Raw genomic sequence first — 16,977 nt, 5'->3', positions numbered from 1 at the left:
CAGCTGGAGAGCTCTTCTCAGCACGACCAGGTGGCTGAATTAAAGAGACTGTCTCTTTCCAGACTCAGGCAAGGCAGCAGGAAAACGGATTCCAAATGTCAGAATCTGTCGCTCTACAGAGTGGAAATTGAAAATGTGATGGGGGTGGAGAGAAGGGTGAAATTCAAGGGTCAAATATCAGAATAGGCTGAGCATTGGTACCTTGGGTAACCATGGGCGAGAATGAAGGAGACTGAAGTGTGATACAGGATGAGGTAGGAAAGAGAGATAATGAGGATGCACCACCCACCTAGAACTAATCTCTCAGGTGAAGTTCCCTGAGGAGAGGGATTTCTGGCCCTGAATGTGGATGGTTTGAGGGTATAAAAATAATCATCGTGGCATTTGTTAAGCACTAAGTGCTAAGCACTGGGATAGATACACTATAAACATATCAGCCACAATCTCTGTCCCACATGGGACTCACAGACCCAAGAAAACAAAGGAGGCGAAAACAGAGAGAAGGTAGGAGAGGCTAACATAGAAACTGAACAGAGACTATCACAAATGCTGTGGTTCTTCCAAGCACTGACAATGCCCTGCTGGAAATGCTTAACTTGGGTAGACAGAGATCTCACTTCAGAACTAAAGATGCCATCGTAAATATTCCTTCTGTTTTGGAAAGTCCTTTACGTACTTGAACCTTAAGAACACACTTAAAATCCAAATCCAGTTCTTTAATAAATCATGGAATGTCAGTATGCAATGCCAAGTACATTTTCACCAATATGTATAATTAAGGGTGTTAAGTATACGGGAGAACATTCAGCTAAATGATTACTGTACTTGTTAGGAGAGTAATGGATAAGTGGGACGGTCCGCAGGAGGGTGACCCAAGATGTAATCCTTCTGTCAAGCCACCAGCAAACAGAAGGAATGTTCTGGTCAATCTCTGTCTCTACCCTGGCTACCTTCTTGAAAGGCTACGAGTGAGTCACTTTATTCCTCCATGTGGAAATGGGGCTTCCTAGGACTCACTAGCTGGTGGAGGTTTGGGGTGGATGGATGAAAGCCCTAATGAGAGGATTATTGGCCCACTGCCTAAAATTTCTTCAAAGAGAGTCCCCATTCAACTATAGTGCCTATTAACATTATCATTATTGTTAACATTTCTTAAATAGCACATTTTAATAGTCAGGGTGGAATGAATGCAAATTCCTTTCAACCTCACGTCTCATGGGATCCGGCCTCAGGAGAGTTCTGAGTTAAAGTCCTCGGAGGGCCGAAATCTGAAGCCCACCCCAAGCTGAGCTTTCTGAAGGCAGGACCCTGGATTGGCATAACTGGGACATACCTCGTTTCCAGTGGGTGGGACCAAATACAAACGAGGTCCAGTGGATTAGGATGGATGTCAAGGAGGGCAACCATTCTGCATTTCCTCCCAGCATAATAATAATGATGGCATTTGTTAAGCACTTACTATGTGCAAGGCACTGTTCTAGGAGCTGGGAGGATACAAGGGGATCAGTTTGTCCCATGTGGGGCTCACAGTCTTAATCTCCATTTTACAGATGAGGTAACTGAGACACAGAGAAATTAAGTGACTTGCCCAAAATCACACAGCTGACAAGTGGCGGAGCCAGGATTTGAACCCATGACCTCTGACTCCCAAGCCCGTGCTCTTTCCACTGAGCCACACTGCTTCTCTGCATACTGAGGCAACTGCCAGAATCAGAATACTGGGGTATTTGGGCAACGAGACTGATGTAGCGATAGCCCTGCCTCTCTGTTCTCGCGAATAATCTTACTTCCCAACTCATAACTAAGGTTGCACATCAAAGTCAACTGTTCTGAAATCTTATTTTTAAAAGACTCCCACAAAAACACAAATCTCCATTTCCATTTCTGTAACATCTCTGAGCCTCAATTACCTCATCTGTAAAATGGGGATTAAGACTGTGAGACTATGTACAAGCTGACTAGTCTGTATCTACCCCAACACTTAGTAAGTGCTTAACATACACCATAAAAAAAGATGGCTTCTCAACAGAAACAGAATTCCTAGAGCCCTTATAGTTCCCCTACTCATTCCTCAACTCCACAGGCTTTCAAATGCTTTACCCCCTCTGCCTTAAGACCATTTGCTTAGGCTTTGCCCTTCGGCAGTTTCAGACCTATCCCCTCTCCCCAGCACAGAAAATGACTTGCTTTCATGCTAGTATCACCCTGTTCTATTCTCCACTCCAACTTTTCTCCCAGAGTCTGGGGGAGGAATCAATCGATCTTACTTACTGAGCACTTACTATGTGCAGAACACTGTACTAAATGCTTGGGAGAGTACAATATAGCAGTTGGTAGAAGTCTTCCCTGCCCACAGTGAGTTTACAGTCTAGATGGGGTAACAGACATTAATATAAATTGCAGATGTGTACATAAGTTCTGTGGGGCTGAGGGGTGAATAAAGGATGCAAATCCAAGTGCAAGGGTGAGGGAGAAGAATAGAAGTAACATATGTTTTTCCAGAGATGGGAAGTCCAGTGAGATTTATAAACTTGCTGGGACTTTGAATCCACCACCGAGAGTGCTTTCCATTTCCAAGATGGCCTCACTGAAAGACGGGGAAGGGAGAAATAGGATGGGGTTGGGAAAGATAGGCTTGTAATCACACAGTGAAGAATCAGACAGACCTCTGGAAGTGAGAGCTAAAATTATTTTTTACTCTTCCTAGACACACATACACACCACCTCTGGAAGGGACAGTTAAAGTTACTCTTTACTCTTCCTCCATAAACACACAAACACATATACAGAAAAAAGCATAAAAAAATGAAAATGGAAATATTTTGCAAGTTCACAATGTTGCTATCTAGTGATAATTTTTAGAGTTTTATACTGATAGCTTTTTCATTTTCATCCAAGAGCACAAAGACTTTGTTCCTTTTAGTACTGAAACCTCTGGCTCCTAACTCTTCGTGGCCGCGCCCTACCCCCAACCTCCCCAAGGGTCCTTCTGCTCCCGCGCGGTACCAGAGATGGTGAAACAGCAGAGATTGAAGCTAATCTCACTAGACACAAAGGCAAAGTATGGTAAATAATGGCAGCCTTCAGATCAGCCCAAACAAACAGGTAGTTAAGGGGTGAAAAGCAGAAGTCCTCTAGGTAGATCCTATAGGCATTCATAATCTTTGCCCAACCCTTTCTTTATGGTATTTGTTAAGCACTTGCTATGTGCTGGGCACTGGACTAAGCCCTGGGGTAGATACAAGCTAATCAGGTTGGACACAGTCCCAACTTTCTTAATCCCAAACTTGCCCAAAGTCACACAGCAGACATGTGGCAGATCTGGGATAAGAACATGTCTTCTGACTCCAAGGGTTGTGCTCTTTTCACTAGACCATGACAAATGTCCCCGTGGAACACTACAGCATATGAGAAAAACAGCCCAACTGAGGTACCATGGCTTATCCCCTGGCAGGAAATCCCTGCAGTAGAAGTGGGTGGTGGTAGGATATTCAAATTTAGTCCAGTCCAGTTGGATTTGACTTTGTGCTGGCCCAACATGGCCCTGGAGGCTTGAGCCTAGGGGATCCAGCCCGTCTGAATGGGCACGGGAGACCCTGGTCAGGTCTAGCCAAGGCAGATCTCAAACCCCAAGGAGCCAAGACCCTTCGGAAAAACCGCGGAGGGCCTAGTACGGTGCCAGGGGTGGGAGGGTACTTGATGAAAATGGCTGCTTAATGGTGACAGCAATGAACTTTATGGGAAAAGAGCTGATAATCAGAGATGGGCTCTGATGGGGGCGAAGAGTAATAGCTAGATTAATGACAGAAGAGTGACAGTCTTCTCGGATTGAATTCCAGAAGGCGGGAAAGGGCTCGAGGTACCCCGAGCACTCTAATCAAAAGATAGAAAGCTGAGCTCTACACATAAGGATTCCACATTGAGCAACACAGACATTACCATTTACACTCAGATAAAGGCCCGTCAAGCAGTACAAGTCTTGCCCTGATTGATGGTTTCACTTCACCTTATATCCTCAAGTGCCGGGGAGTGCAGAGAGCTTTCTCCCTCTGCATTTTTGCTGATGGCTTTGTGCAGTCATTGACTCTGAAGCCCCTGATTTTACGAGCTCATTTTTCTTTCAAGAGGTGGCTTGGCTGTGAAAATGAGAGGCCTGCGTTTCAGGAATGAATTTAGAAATTAAAGCGGAAAGATATTTGCCTCCCCCTGGACTGAAAAGCACTTGAGTGCTTTGAAACTAAATTGTATTAGGGAGGATATCTTTGTGAGAAGCAGTTGACTTGAGGAGCTGCCATAATTGGGTCACAATGAGACTAGAGTGTCACTCAGTTGTGGAGCCAAGCAAAAGCTCTACAAATGTTTCACTGCCCTCTGGTGAATAGTAGTGATTTTTAGCACCTGTAACTCTCAATTATTCCAAATTATTCCATTTCCAAGTCCCAATCCAGGCACTGGTCATATCCTGACTTGACAATTGCATCTGATCTCCCTGCCTCCTGGCTCTCCCTTCTGCAGTCCAAACTTCACTCTCCTTTCTGGATCATTTGTCTAAAATGTCGTTCTGCACATATCACTCTCAAACATCTCCAATAGTCACCTTGATTGTATGCTCCTAGAGGACAGGAGACACTCTGTTGTATTCTCCCAAGTGCTTAGTATAGGGCTCTGCACACAGTAAATGCTCAATAAATATCACTGATTGACTGCAAAAAACTACTTACCATTGGCTTTAAAGTTATAAATCAGCTCTCCTATTTATCCACTCATTCTTTCCATTACAACCCAGCTCACATCTTTGCTTTTTTCAAACTAAAAGCATTCAGCCTGCCTCAGTCTTATCGCTTACAGAAGATCTCTTGCTCGAGCCCTCCTCACTGCCTAGAACTCAGTTCCCCCTTCACCTCTGATGAAGCATTGCTCTTCCATCTTAAAAGCCCTCCTGAAATCGCATCTCATTCAGGAGGCCTTCACTGAAAAAATTTGAACTTTATAGCCACCCAACTGATACTTCAGTGTTTCCAAAGTGCCAAAGCGCTTAAATACTTACAATCCCTAGCATTTAAGTAATACTTTTATGTACTATTAGTTCCATCTATCTGTCATTTATTTACTGTCTCTCTTTCCCCCACTGGACTGTAAGATCCATGAGAGCTAGGATCATGTATATTAATTTTATCACACTCCTGTAAGTGCTGTGTAGACTGCTCTACACTCAGTAGATGCTCAATATGCAGGACTCGATTCCCTTTCTGCCTCCTGTTTTCCCTGCCACCTCTTGGCCATATTCTTTGCTCACAAAAGCAGCACGGCTCAGTGGAAGGAACATAGGGCTGGGGGTCTGGGGGCACCTGGTTTCTAATCCTGGCTCCTCCACTCCCTGCTACATGACTTTGACACTTCATATAACACCTCAGTTTCCTCTTCTGCAAAACAGGGTTTAACTATTTATTCTGCCTCCTCCATAGACTGTGAACCAACAAATGCTTAGTTTTCCTGCCTATGGCCACGTCATCCATCGAAACTCAATTTAAAATAAAGAACAAAACTAAATGTATCACCAGCTCTTGATTTCTTCAAATCAATTTTCCCTTAGTTGCTTTAAGAACTTTGAACTGAGCAGGATATCTGTGTTCTAATCCCAAAAAGGTTGAAGACTTCATGAGCGGGCTGATACTTTCCAATCATAGATGTGTCTTTTGGCAAGGTGGTAAGATGGCTACTTAAAAGAAAAATATGAGTCGACATTAGTAATAAAACTGATTTCCTGTGACACACCTTCCTTTCTCAGAGCACCACAAAATGGTTTCCAATGGCCCAGATTGCTGCTGGTGGCATGTTTTCCTTCAGCAAACATAATCATCTTCAGGATGCCCACAGATGGCCCTGCAGCCATAATTCTGTTTTAACTTTTAATTACAAAATCCACCAGCAAAGGGAAAGAATTGCCAGAATGGCCACGGACCCCCACAGCTATAGCATCTACCCAAAGTTCTTCCCTTTTTCACACTCCACAAGAGAAAGTCCCTCTCTCTGATTCAGGTGCCCAGTAAATTTGTAGCTTAGGTCACATGGGTTGTAACAACCAGCTGCCTGATGTGACCATAAACTTTTGCTGATTTGGAGGTCTCACAAAGTAAATTTAATGGACTCAAGGACACTTTCCCCTCTCAACTACACTCAAGTTCAATCACTGAAAAAGCCCCACCAATGAGAACTTACCTGTAAAGAAACATCTGTTTCATAATCACATGTAAGTAGTCATTTGGGCCTGCTTTTTGAGTGAGAAAAACTCATTCATCCACCAGTTGATATCCTAAGTAGTTTTTTTTCCCATTTGTATTTCTGCATTTCTCATTTCTACTTAACATACTGATGGATCCAATCCCATTACCACAATGAATCAGAACCTGAACTCGTGGCCGAACTCAAGCAGAACCTAGCACCGGGTGTACTTACAGCCGATCATCATCATGGCCACGGCGAAGATCTTCTCTCCATCGGTCGTCGGGGCGATGTTCCCAAAGCCCACGCTGGTGAGGCTGGTCATGGTAAAATACAAGGAGGAGATGTACACGGAATCCTTGCTGGGGCCACCTTCCCACTTTCCGGAACCAGAGAGGTTGAACTGATAAGGGGTCCCGATATCCACCCCTAGCTGATAGAGCCAGCTCTCGTTGCGAATTGTGTTGGTGTCCTCGTTGATGACCTCATAGTCTCCGATGCTGTACCAGATGCAGGCCAGCCAGTGAGCCGCCAAACCGAACACGCACACGAGCAGGACCAGGACTGCGGCTCCATACTCGATGTAGTGATCCAGCTTGCGGGCCACTCGCCCCAGGCGGAGCAGCCGAACCACTTTCAGTGAGCTGAAGAGGCTGCTGATGCCCTAGGAGAAGGAAACAGAGGGCCAAGTCAGAACTGCGGACCCAATCATCCCAGACCCATCATGCGTTCCTGGCCTGGCTCACGGTGTAAGAAGCCACAGAGATCTGCAAAGTAACAAACAGCACAGTGGGCGCACCATACTTGCTTTGTTTTGCCTTGCTTAACAGCTGGGAGTCAGATAAATTGGAGTGAGGATGACCAAAAACTGCATTTTGTCGAACAACATCATGTTCTACTTTGACAGAGTGAATTTTCCAAGAGAGACAATATATTTTACAGCATCATTAGGAACCCAGATTCTCACCTACCTGAGCCCCTGCCTTCTCAATCCTGACAAAGACATGATCCAGATGCTGTACCCCACCACTCCAATATCGGGGAGAGACGGGAAGAAGGAAGAGGAGGCTGCTCCTACCAGTTTTCCATAGGGGGAAGGGATTATCTTCTCCTCAGTGTTTGGGCACACAGTTGCTAAGGAGATGTCCCACACGTGACAGTGACAATGCCAAAGTTGGCTGAGATTGGACTTAGCCTGGGGAGGCTGGTGGGGAGGCTTCTTTGGTATTTTCTTCAGGCATCCTTGCCAGCCTCCCTCCACAGGCCCCTGAGGCCTGCGGGACAGGATAGCTTCAGAAGAAAAAATTCCAGAGACAGGATGTGCTGTATGAGAGCAGGTGGAATGAACAAAAGAAGGACTCTCTTGTACAGAGTTAAATCTTACAGCATGGGGCACAAGCCCTCTGCCATTGTTTTATAAAGCAAGCCACTGACTAGCTTAAAGGAGTGCTTTAAATCTACACAATATGACGCAAGGGTTGTACTGAAAACAGAACAGAGGCTAGTGAATGAAACAAGATGCCAATTTGGACACAGAACAACTAAACCCCAACCCAAATCTTTAAACCTGACAAAAATGCTCCTCGGCATGTATTATTTATCAGTAATATTTGTTGAGCACCTATATATTTATAGAAATGTATTAGGAACGTGGGAATATATGAAAAAAATATACAAATTGAAGACCAATCCCTTCCCAAAGAGAGTTTTCCCAGAAAAGGCTATTACCTTTTAAAATCAAAAGTAACCCTTTGCCTTGTCCTCCTCCATGTCCAGTAGAGAAGCAACAAGGTCCCCAACTTTCAAATATTTACAAAATGCTCTGACTCCACTTCAACTGCCCTACTTTCCTTTGCAGAGGGGGACTCTGGTAGAGGGGTCTCAAGTCCTGTTAGTGCCTGAACAGCCCACTCCAATGATGGAGGCCTCAAGCCATGCACTCCCTGCTTCATTTGTTCTCTGCTACTGCAGGATTCACAGTTTGGCCACCGTGATGGCCACAAGTGTCCTTTTGTCCTGGGTTTCCAGGAAGGTATCCGGCAGATATAATTTTGTAACTTAGATCAGTGTTAAAAAAAATAAAATGCCACAACTGTAGTTTTGAAATTCTAGTAAATTCTCTCACTCCTTCTGGTAACCATTTACGGGGGGAAAGACTACTCCAAGTAGATGACCTGGATTTAAACAAAATCATTAAAATTTGGAAAATAGCTGAAGCAAATTGGCTACCATTGAAGAGAAATAATAATACGCAAGTTATTTAGCAGAAAACAATCAGAATTTGACCAAGATGGATCAAATAAGAAAGCTTGAAATACAGTGAGAAATGAAATAGTCAACTGTAACAAAGTGTGACAGAATTATTTTGCTTGAATGTGTAGTTGCATAAGGAATATAAGAACCAAATAGAAAGTCTAAGAGTAAATGGAACTGAAATGATTCTAGATGTGGGGGCTTAAGTAAATATTATATCACAACAGATTTACAACAGTTTGAACATTAAGGTGTAAAATACTTCATGTCATTTTGTATTGAAGGTTTTTCAGTGCAGAAACAAGTCATAAACCACCAGTCACCATTATTAAGGGAACTGCATGTTACATACACCTACATGACTGCAGAGAGATCATTATTATATTATTATTACATGTCAAGTTCCCTCATTTCAAGGAGTCATGGTGCCACCCCAACACTCTCCCCTACCCACGCCACCTCCTTTGACAGCAGGGGAAGTGGGCCAGATGGTGTGGTGAGGGCTACTAATAATGATGGCATTTATTAAGCGCTTACAACATGCAAAGCACTGTCTAAGCGCTGGGGAGGTTTCAAGGGGATCAGGTTGTCCCCCGGGGGGCTCACAGTCTAAATCCCCATTTTACAGATGAGGTAACTGAGGCACAGAGAAGTTAAGTGACTCGCCCAAAGTCACACAGCTGACAATTGGCGGAGCTGAGATTTGAACCCATGACCTCTGACTCCAAAGGCCGTGCTCTTTCCATTGAGCCACGCTGCTTCTCTAGTTCTCCAGTCGGGAGTGCAGCTCTCTGGGGACCTCAGCCCATCCCTGCTACTTTCCAGGTGCAAGTACCCTACCCCAAATCATCAATCAATCGTATTTATTGAGCACTTACTGTTTGCAGAGCACTGTACTAAGCGCTTGGGAAGTACAAATTGGTAACATAATTACCCCAAATAAAGTAGAATGGGCTCTGCAGGAGCTACATTGACACAGGCCCCTCCCAGGATTGCCCTCTGGTCCAGTGGTGTCAGGGAGCAAGGAGAAAGGAGGAGCATTACAAGAAGTAGCTCCAGGAGCAATGCTGCCAGTTCAAACCAGGTTGGCAGCACCATACAGATGCATCAGTATGAGAATGACCAGTATCATTCTTCTCCTGGTACCTCTGGCACAAGCAGAGGACACTGCAGGCGATGTCTCAGTCTGAAACATACACGAAATTCCAAAGACTGGGAAATCTCCCCATACTTGAGCACCAAGCCATTGTCTGGTCACTGAAAAAAGTTTTTGGGTTTTTTTTTGGTATTTTTTAAGTGCTTACTATGTGCCAGGCTCTGTACTAAGCACTGGGGTAGATACAAGTTTATCATGTTGGACACCGTCCCTGTCCTTTATGGGGCTCACAGTCTATAGTTCCCATTTTAGAGATGAGGTAATTGAGTTAAGTGGCTTACCCAAGGTCACAAAGCAGACAAGTAGCAGAACCGGGATTAGAACCCAGGTCCTTCTGACTCCCAGGCCATATTCTTCTCTTGCTGCCAGTGAATACTGGCAACCTTACATATTAATTTCTATATGTAAATATAACAAAGGGGTTTCTCCGTTTGGATATGTGCCATGACTAGATGGTTGAGCTGTTTCGAGTCAAGCTCATCCAGGCTTCTCGAGGACATCTTCAGAAAAATTCTTTGGACAGATTGGAGATGCTTGAATACTCTCCTTCCAAATTTTAGCTAGCTGCAGGTCATTAACAGGATTTTTCCTATCTTCCCGGACTGCATGACACTGATAAATGACAAACCATGCATATTTACACAGTTTTCTCCAAGACAGATCAACAAAAATGCTTTTACAGAGAAAGACACCCTCTGCTAGTCCTAAGAAGTTTTTGATTCAGAACTTACTGTCCCTCCCCAAATTCTTCTGTAAGAGTCTTCCCCAGTGACTATTAGATCGGAACTCCAGCGGATCTAAGGCTGAATCTACACAGTAGAGAGAAATCAATCACTGATATTAACTGAGTGATTATTGTGTACAGAACGCTGTCCTAAGCACTTGGAAGAGAACAACAATACAGTAGGTAGACACGATCCCTACCATCAAAGAAGAAGTGAAGAAATTATCTATACACTTCAAGTTCAAAAACCTACCTTATGTAGTTCTCTTGGCCCAAATGACCTTGACTGGTTGTTTAAATTTGTTCACATTCACCAAAAAATAGTCCGTCTATCCACTTTACCATCACAGACCCAGGTACAATGTCCTATTATGACTGTAGGTTGTGTATGAGGGTCGGAGATATTGAGAGGGTTTCCTGACTCTCAAGGGCTTCCCATATAATTACCAATTGCTATTTTTTGTAAAGGACACCAAAAGCAATCCCTCTAAACAATGCTTTCTTACACAAGCTAATCATCAAGATTTTCAAAACAGTTCATTAAAATTGAGTGGGGAAAATCCAGATGTTTTAGTATTTCTGCTTTTAGTACATTTATAATAGGAATTCATTTCTATTTTCAGGGCCCTTTCCTAAATAAAAAATTCAGGAAGAGATGTGACATACTAACATCTTTCCAAATCACTACTACTTTCAGAAATACTTAAGTGCATAATGCCATGTAATTATATAATTCTGCTCATGAGACTTTATTGGGAGTTCATTCAAGCTTAAATATCGTTTGCTTCGAAGTTCTGGTTTAATTGTTTAATTGAGTGTAAAATATAACTTAATTAATAATATAGGCTTTATATATTTGAATGTGTCTTTTTGAAAGTGGTGAATTTTTCTGTTTATCAAACAAATTCTTCAAGATTATGTTATTCATTTTCAGGAGACATAAGTCATCATTGTATATGGGTGAAAATCAACCTTGCAGACTTCCCTCTATTTAATCCAGGCTTATGTCCAAAACCACAGCATATAATCATTTAAGGAAGTTAAAGAATTCCTAAAATAATCTTCTTGCTTTATGTTGCCGCTTTACTCGGAAGCATATGAAGTTTTCAGTTCTAAACTGCACCCATAAAGCTTTTCCCTCAGAAAGTAACAAAATACAAGTTTAGTTTCTGTTATCACTTTCACTTCTTGTGTTGTTAAACGTTGACTGGTTGCTGGAAAAATCAATAGATTAAGAATGGAGATTCGTGTCATGTTAAACCATTATTCCATCTTTCCCTGAAAACTGAAGTCTGATTTTTCTCTTCCACTGTGATGGAAGCAGGGTGAACACTATAATTTGCACTCATTCACTTTTCATTTAAACCACTGACATTCTAAGTCATACGGCTATCTGCAGCATTCTCGTCTACATTCTGCCTCCCCCTCACTCCCATTTCATTGTTCTGAAGGGTATAGAATTGAAACTTTAAAAGCCCATACATATTATGTGAAGTCATTACGTCGGGTTTGTCGATAAAAAACTTTGTTGACCCCAGTGAAGATACCACCTGCAGGAGGATTTCAGAGTCAGGCCTGAGTGGAAATACTAGTCAATATTCTCGATGCCAAAAGTCTCTCCACCTGCAAAGAGCTATGCAGGATAAAAAAACATACGCATCATCAATCATGACACTTTCCAGGAGGTCTTAGGGAGTGTCTCTTCACATAAAGCTTTGGGTTAGAAGCAGCAGGATTTAAATTAAGGCCAAGATGCTCCCTTTGGTTTACCAATGAGTGATGCTCTGGTGTAACAGTTACAGCAGCTAGAGGAAAACTGAATAGAAATGAAAGGTTGTCAAGGATAAAGTGACCATATTTTCTACCGCTCGAAGTGGAACAGCAGATAGAAAAAGAGAAAAGTGTAAGAAAGGAAGTCAGGGAGTTACAGAGGGTGACTGAGACAGAGAAACAAAGGATTCATCCCATTAACTGCCCCCTTTAAACATTCTGCACAATTACATCACCCTTCTAGTTGGATATCAAATCACTGATAGGCAAAGGAAAACATGAGAGAACTGATTCATGGGCATTGGATGAAACATAAATGTTTCTTTTTGGCAGTGGAGGATGCAGTCTGGTCCACCAGCTCAATAGACATGGTAGGTTCTGCCTCATTTATGAATGTGACTGAGAACTGACCCTGCCTCAATTTCTCCTTCTGTAATATGAGAAAAACTCATGTCCTCCTCTCTCATGTACGAAGAAACATTCTGCATGGCATAGGTGGATAGAACTGAACAAATTCCAAGAGTTACCACACAATCTGAAACAGGTTAACCACCGTTTGTCTGCAGAAAAGTCAATCATCACAATGTTTTTGAGATTCTCTCTGACATGCCATGGAGTTATAGCATAATTGGCACTTGACTGAGTTATTTTTTTCCCCCAAAAGGACCAAAAGTTAACTTGAGAAATAGTGACCACAGCGGCACCAGGGATCATCAGTTGCTTTATAGGAAAAATGTGAAATTCCTATTTTTATCCCCAGGACCTGCAAGAGGATCCTGCATGTATGGCAGTCCAGTGGATTTCCAAAGGAATAATGAGCATAGGAGAGAGGCAGCTATGGGGAGGTGGCATTTAACTATGGAAATGTGCAGAACACTGTAATGGGCACTTGGGAACATGCAATAACAAATATAATATATAGTCCCTGCCTTTGAGTTTACAATCTGAGAGAAGTCTCCTATTTTATCCATATTCTAAAAAAAAATCAAATTCCACAGTATTCTGCTTGGCCTAAGATAAAGAGGGTCCACTTCTTAGACACAAATTCTGTTTGACAGGACCTTTTATCTTAGTACCTCCATGTATGGAAAGGATAGATGAGAAACTGGAACTGAAGCTGAGCGGGCCAGAGAAAGCCAAGGATTTTTGGTCTCGGCAGGGCTGGTTCTTTGAGAGTCATGTCTATCAGGGTTGGGGTGGGGTGGAGATAGGTTTTGTGAGAAGATTGGGAGAGGAAAGCAGGGAAAATAGCGAGAAGGCTCACTCAGGTTCTGAGGCCAATGAAGTTATACGGAAGACGCATACCTTTTTCAGTCTGCTTCAGCCCAAGATTAAAATCAGAACACTCATTTGTGAATCAGACTACCACAAAGGTACACCACTGAACTGAGACCTATCTGTATCATTTATCAGTCAAGCAGAAAACACAAAAATGCATTGCCCCATCTTCTCCATATTTAACAAATACACCTGGGAGCCAGGCACCAACTTGTCAGAGAGGAAGCGTGCCCGGAGGACACACTTTATCAGGGAGGAAATTTAATGCAGGAGTCGAAGAAGAGTAGCAAGTTACAACTAAGCTTTAGAGTGAGAATGGAACAGTCAGTTCACTATAGGTTTAAATCAGCAGATGGTTTCCATTTCTGCCTTTGATTTGAGTCACTGCACTACCAACGCTCTCTACAGATGTCATGATTATCCGTATACATAATTATAATTGTTCACTTGTTCATTATTTTTGCACTTTCAAATTTTCTAAAAAAGTAAATATGAACTGTGCACCCAGCAGTTCACCCAAATTACAGCATTTGGGAGAAAAAATAGGAGATATTATAATGTACAATCTCTTTATTCTGCAAATACACCTAAAGGCCTCTAAGTGGCTGTGCTTTGGCTTTTTAAAAAAGGAATTTCTGAACCTGAGGTAGTTGCAGGAATGGCAAAGGATTGTAATGGCCATCTGTGGTTATTTTTGCTGTCAGCTTCTTGAGTGGAGAATGTCTGTGCGTTTAGAGGCTCTGAGCCCCGGTGGAAGATTGGCTTCTTGTCCAGCCTCCGATTCAAGCCAAGAAAATTGGCCATCACCCACCCACCTGCTCTGTCAGCAGGCTGCTGTTGCTAGTGATGCATAATCATGGACCAATTAGGAGATGTGTATAAAGAAGCAATCCTGCCTGGACCACTGAACCCCCACCTAACATTCTCCAGCTCTGCAGTGCTGAATCAAACCAAAACAAGCCTAGCTTCCAGGACTTGGTGTCCAGAGTCAGAGGGCTGAGGTCACTTCCATCCTCCCATCCAACACTGTAGGAGTCAAACTGGTTTTCTCTACATTCCCCCGCTGTCCAATCTGCTTAAACTGTATCTACCCCAGTGCTTAGTGCAGAGCTTGGCTCATAGTAAGTGCCTAAATACCAGAATTGTACTAATTTAGACAGTGTCAGTACTGGAATACTAAATTGAACTGTTGATATGTCATTTTTACCCCATTTTAGATTGTGAACCCCATGTGGGTCAAGGAGCAAGTTTGGTCACCTACCAGGCATTATTCTCAATCCTTAGCCCATTGTTGCTTGTGCTTTATATATACAGCAGGGGATCAGGCACTGCACCAAGGCCTCCTCCAGCTAAACCAGGTTCTTAATGTCAGGGGTTTGGGAGGAAAGGGAAGAAGGGAGTAGGGCCAGTGTTGGGGGCGTGACCAAGTCCTCAAGTCAGCTTTGTTAGGGCCCAGTGTGATTCTTCCTATAGGTTAATTTGACTTGGAAGCTGCAGGCTGCTCTAAGCCCAAGCAAAACTCTGCAGCTAGTGCACCACCAGATCTCCTCTTAGGTACTTTGCTCACAGTGGAGGCCCACTCATTCATAGAGACCAGAGACAAAGAGATGATCATATCATACGCAGAATTCTGCCCGGGACACAGTAAAAGTAGTAATAATAATAACTGAGCTATGTGTTAAGTGCTTACTTTGTACAAGTGCAGATACAAGAATCAGATTGGACCCAGTCCCCGGCCCACACTGGGCTCAGAGTCTAAGTGAAGGTGCGGCATCACCTTATGGAACTTGCCTGGAGGCTATGGATCCAGTCCCATCCTGGCCTACTATGTCTTCTGGATGAAAATCTGGTGAAATTCTAGAAGATGCTATAGAGGTCAAACTGCCCAAAGAGGAGAGGTCATGTGTTTAAGGAGGCCCTACTCCGGACCTAAGTGAATTTATTGCCTTAAAAGTCACATGGCAATTTTGCTTTGAAAAGAATCACAATCTTTTATTCTTTAGTTCTCTCCACCAATTCATCGCTTGAGTGTTTAATGATGCTATGTTCATTGTTTTATTTCCATTCCTTGTGTGATGATGCCAGCCTCTCCCCTTTACTCACTTTTTTTTTAATTAGCATGGATTCCTTGTCATTCAAGTTAGGTAAATTGTTTGTCTGTTGCCTCTCAACTGCTGAAGCAAACAACAACTCATTTATAATTCATCTTTCTTGCTGATGGTTCAAAATGCAGATCTCTGCCATCACATGCCATTGATGATGATGATCTAATAAGAGTGAGAGATGAAGCACAATTTGGCTAATGTCAGCCCGCAACTGATCACAGCAGCACTCACTAGAGTGGCTCTAGTTACAGGCTTCTCATTCCTGTTACAAACTACCCCTTTTGGGAGCTTTACAAAGTGGCAGCCGGAGTGAATTCTATTCTCAGCATGAAAGGGCGTCTTGGAAACTTAACACAGGATGCAAGTCATGAGGTCACAGCTTCTGGAAGGATTGACATCTCATCCTATGAGGGGCAAAAAAAGACCTAAAAACAAATGGGTCTCCACTGAAAACCTGACCAGATCTCTGATCACTTAAGGCAAGGAAGGGTGAGGTCTTCAATCAATCAATCAATCGTATTTATTGAGCGCTTACTGTGTGCACAGCGCTGTACTCAGAGCTTGGGAAGTACAAGTTGGCAACATATAGAGACGGTCCCTACCCAACAGTGGGCTCACAGTCTAGAAGAAGTCTTCAGGTATCAGGGCAGGTATCAGGGCAGATGGCGGGGGTGGCCAGAAAGAAAGGGATGGAAGATAGAGAGGGGACGAAGGCTCTGGTCATGGAAGAGTTAAATCGAGGAGGCTTAGAATGTATGTGGGGCCCCCACCGAGTCACTCCTGCCGACTGGTCGCAAAGGTCTCCCAGGCCCCTTGAGGAATGCAAACACTGGACCATTCCCAGAAGATGTGCTTTCCCTGCAATGATTTAGAGAGAACAAAGGGTGTGTTTGAAGTAGCCCAGACCCCTCTCCCTATACCATATCTGGAGTCCCCACTTATTGATATTTGCGTAAGGGCTCTATCCACTAATATGTTAGCTGATCCCTATCTTCGCATTCCCACTACACCCCTGGCATATGGTGCTAGATCATACTACTGTATCAATTCCTATTTAAATGGGTTCTTAGACTGGATCCGTTGAGACGCCTCTATGACTGATACCAACATGAGTCTTTTGTGCTCCCCGCGGTCCTCCCGTGCAGCTGTACTCGCGTCTCCCAGCACTGATCGGCGTGTTAGTATTCATTCATTCAGTCGTATTTATTGAGCGCTTACTGTGTGCAGAGCACTGTACTAAGCGCTTGGGAAGTACAAGTTGGCAACATATAGAGACGGTCCCTACCCAAAAGCGGGCTCACAGTCTAGAAGGGGGAGACAGACAACAAAACCAAACATATTAACAAAATAAAATAAATAGAATAAATATGTACAAGTAAAATAGAGTAATAAATATGTACAAACATATAAACATATATACAGGTGCTGTGGGGAGGGGAAGGAGGTAAGGCATGGGGGTGGGGAGGGGG

At 43.3% G+C, this 16,977-nt stretch overlaps 1 protein-coding gene across 1 annotated transcript in view; it reads right to left on the bottom strand.

Annotated features, from left to right (window-relative positions):
• Positions 1-16,977, bottom strand: part of KCNH1 (potassium voltage-gated channel subfamily H member 1) — a 225,150-nt gene that overhangs the window by 158,057 nt on the left and 50,116 nt on the right. Inside the window, exon 7 of the mRNA XM_038761125.1 lies at positions 6,457-6,886. Coding sequence (XP_038617053.1) covers positions 6,457-6,886 — 430 coding nt within the window. The remainder of the gene's footprint in view (positions 1-6,456; positions 6,887-16,977) is intronic.

The sequence above is a fragment of the Tachyglossus aculeatus genome, chromosome 19 (genome assembly GCF_015852505.1).
Source record: "Tachyglossus aculeatus isolate mTacAcu1 chromosome 19, mTacAcu1.pri, whole genome shotgun sequence".
NCBI lineage: Eukaryota > Metazoa > Chordata > Mammalia > Monotremata > Tachyglossidae > Tachyglossus > Tachyglossus aculeatus.
The sequence above is the reverse complement of the archived record's forward strand: the minus strand, read 5'-3'. Positions and strand labels throughout refer to the sequence as shown.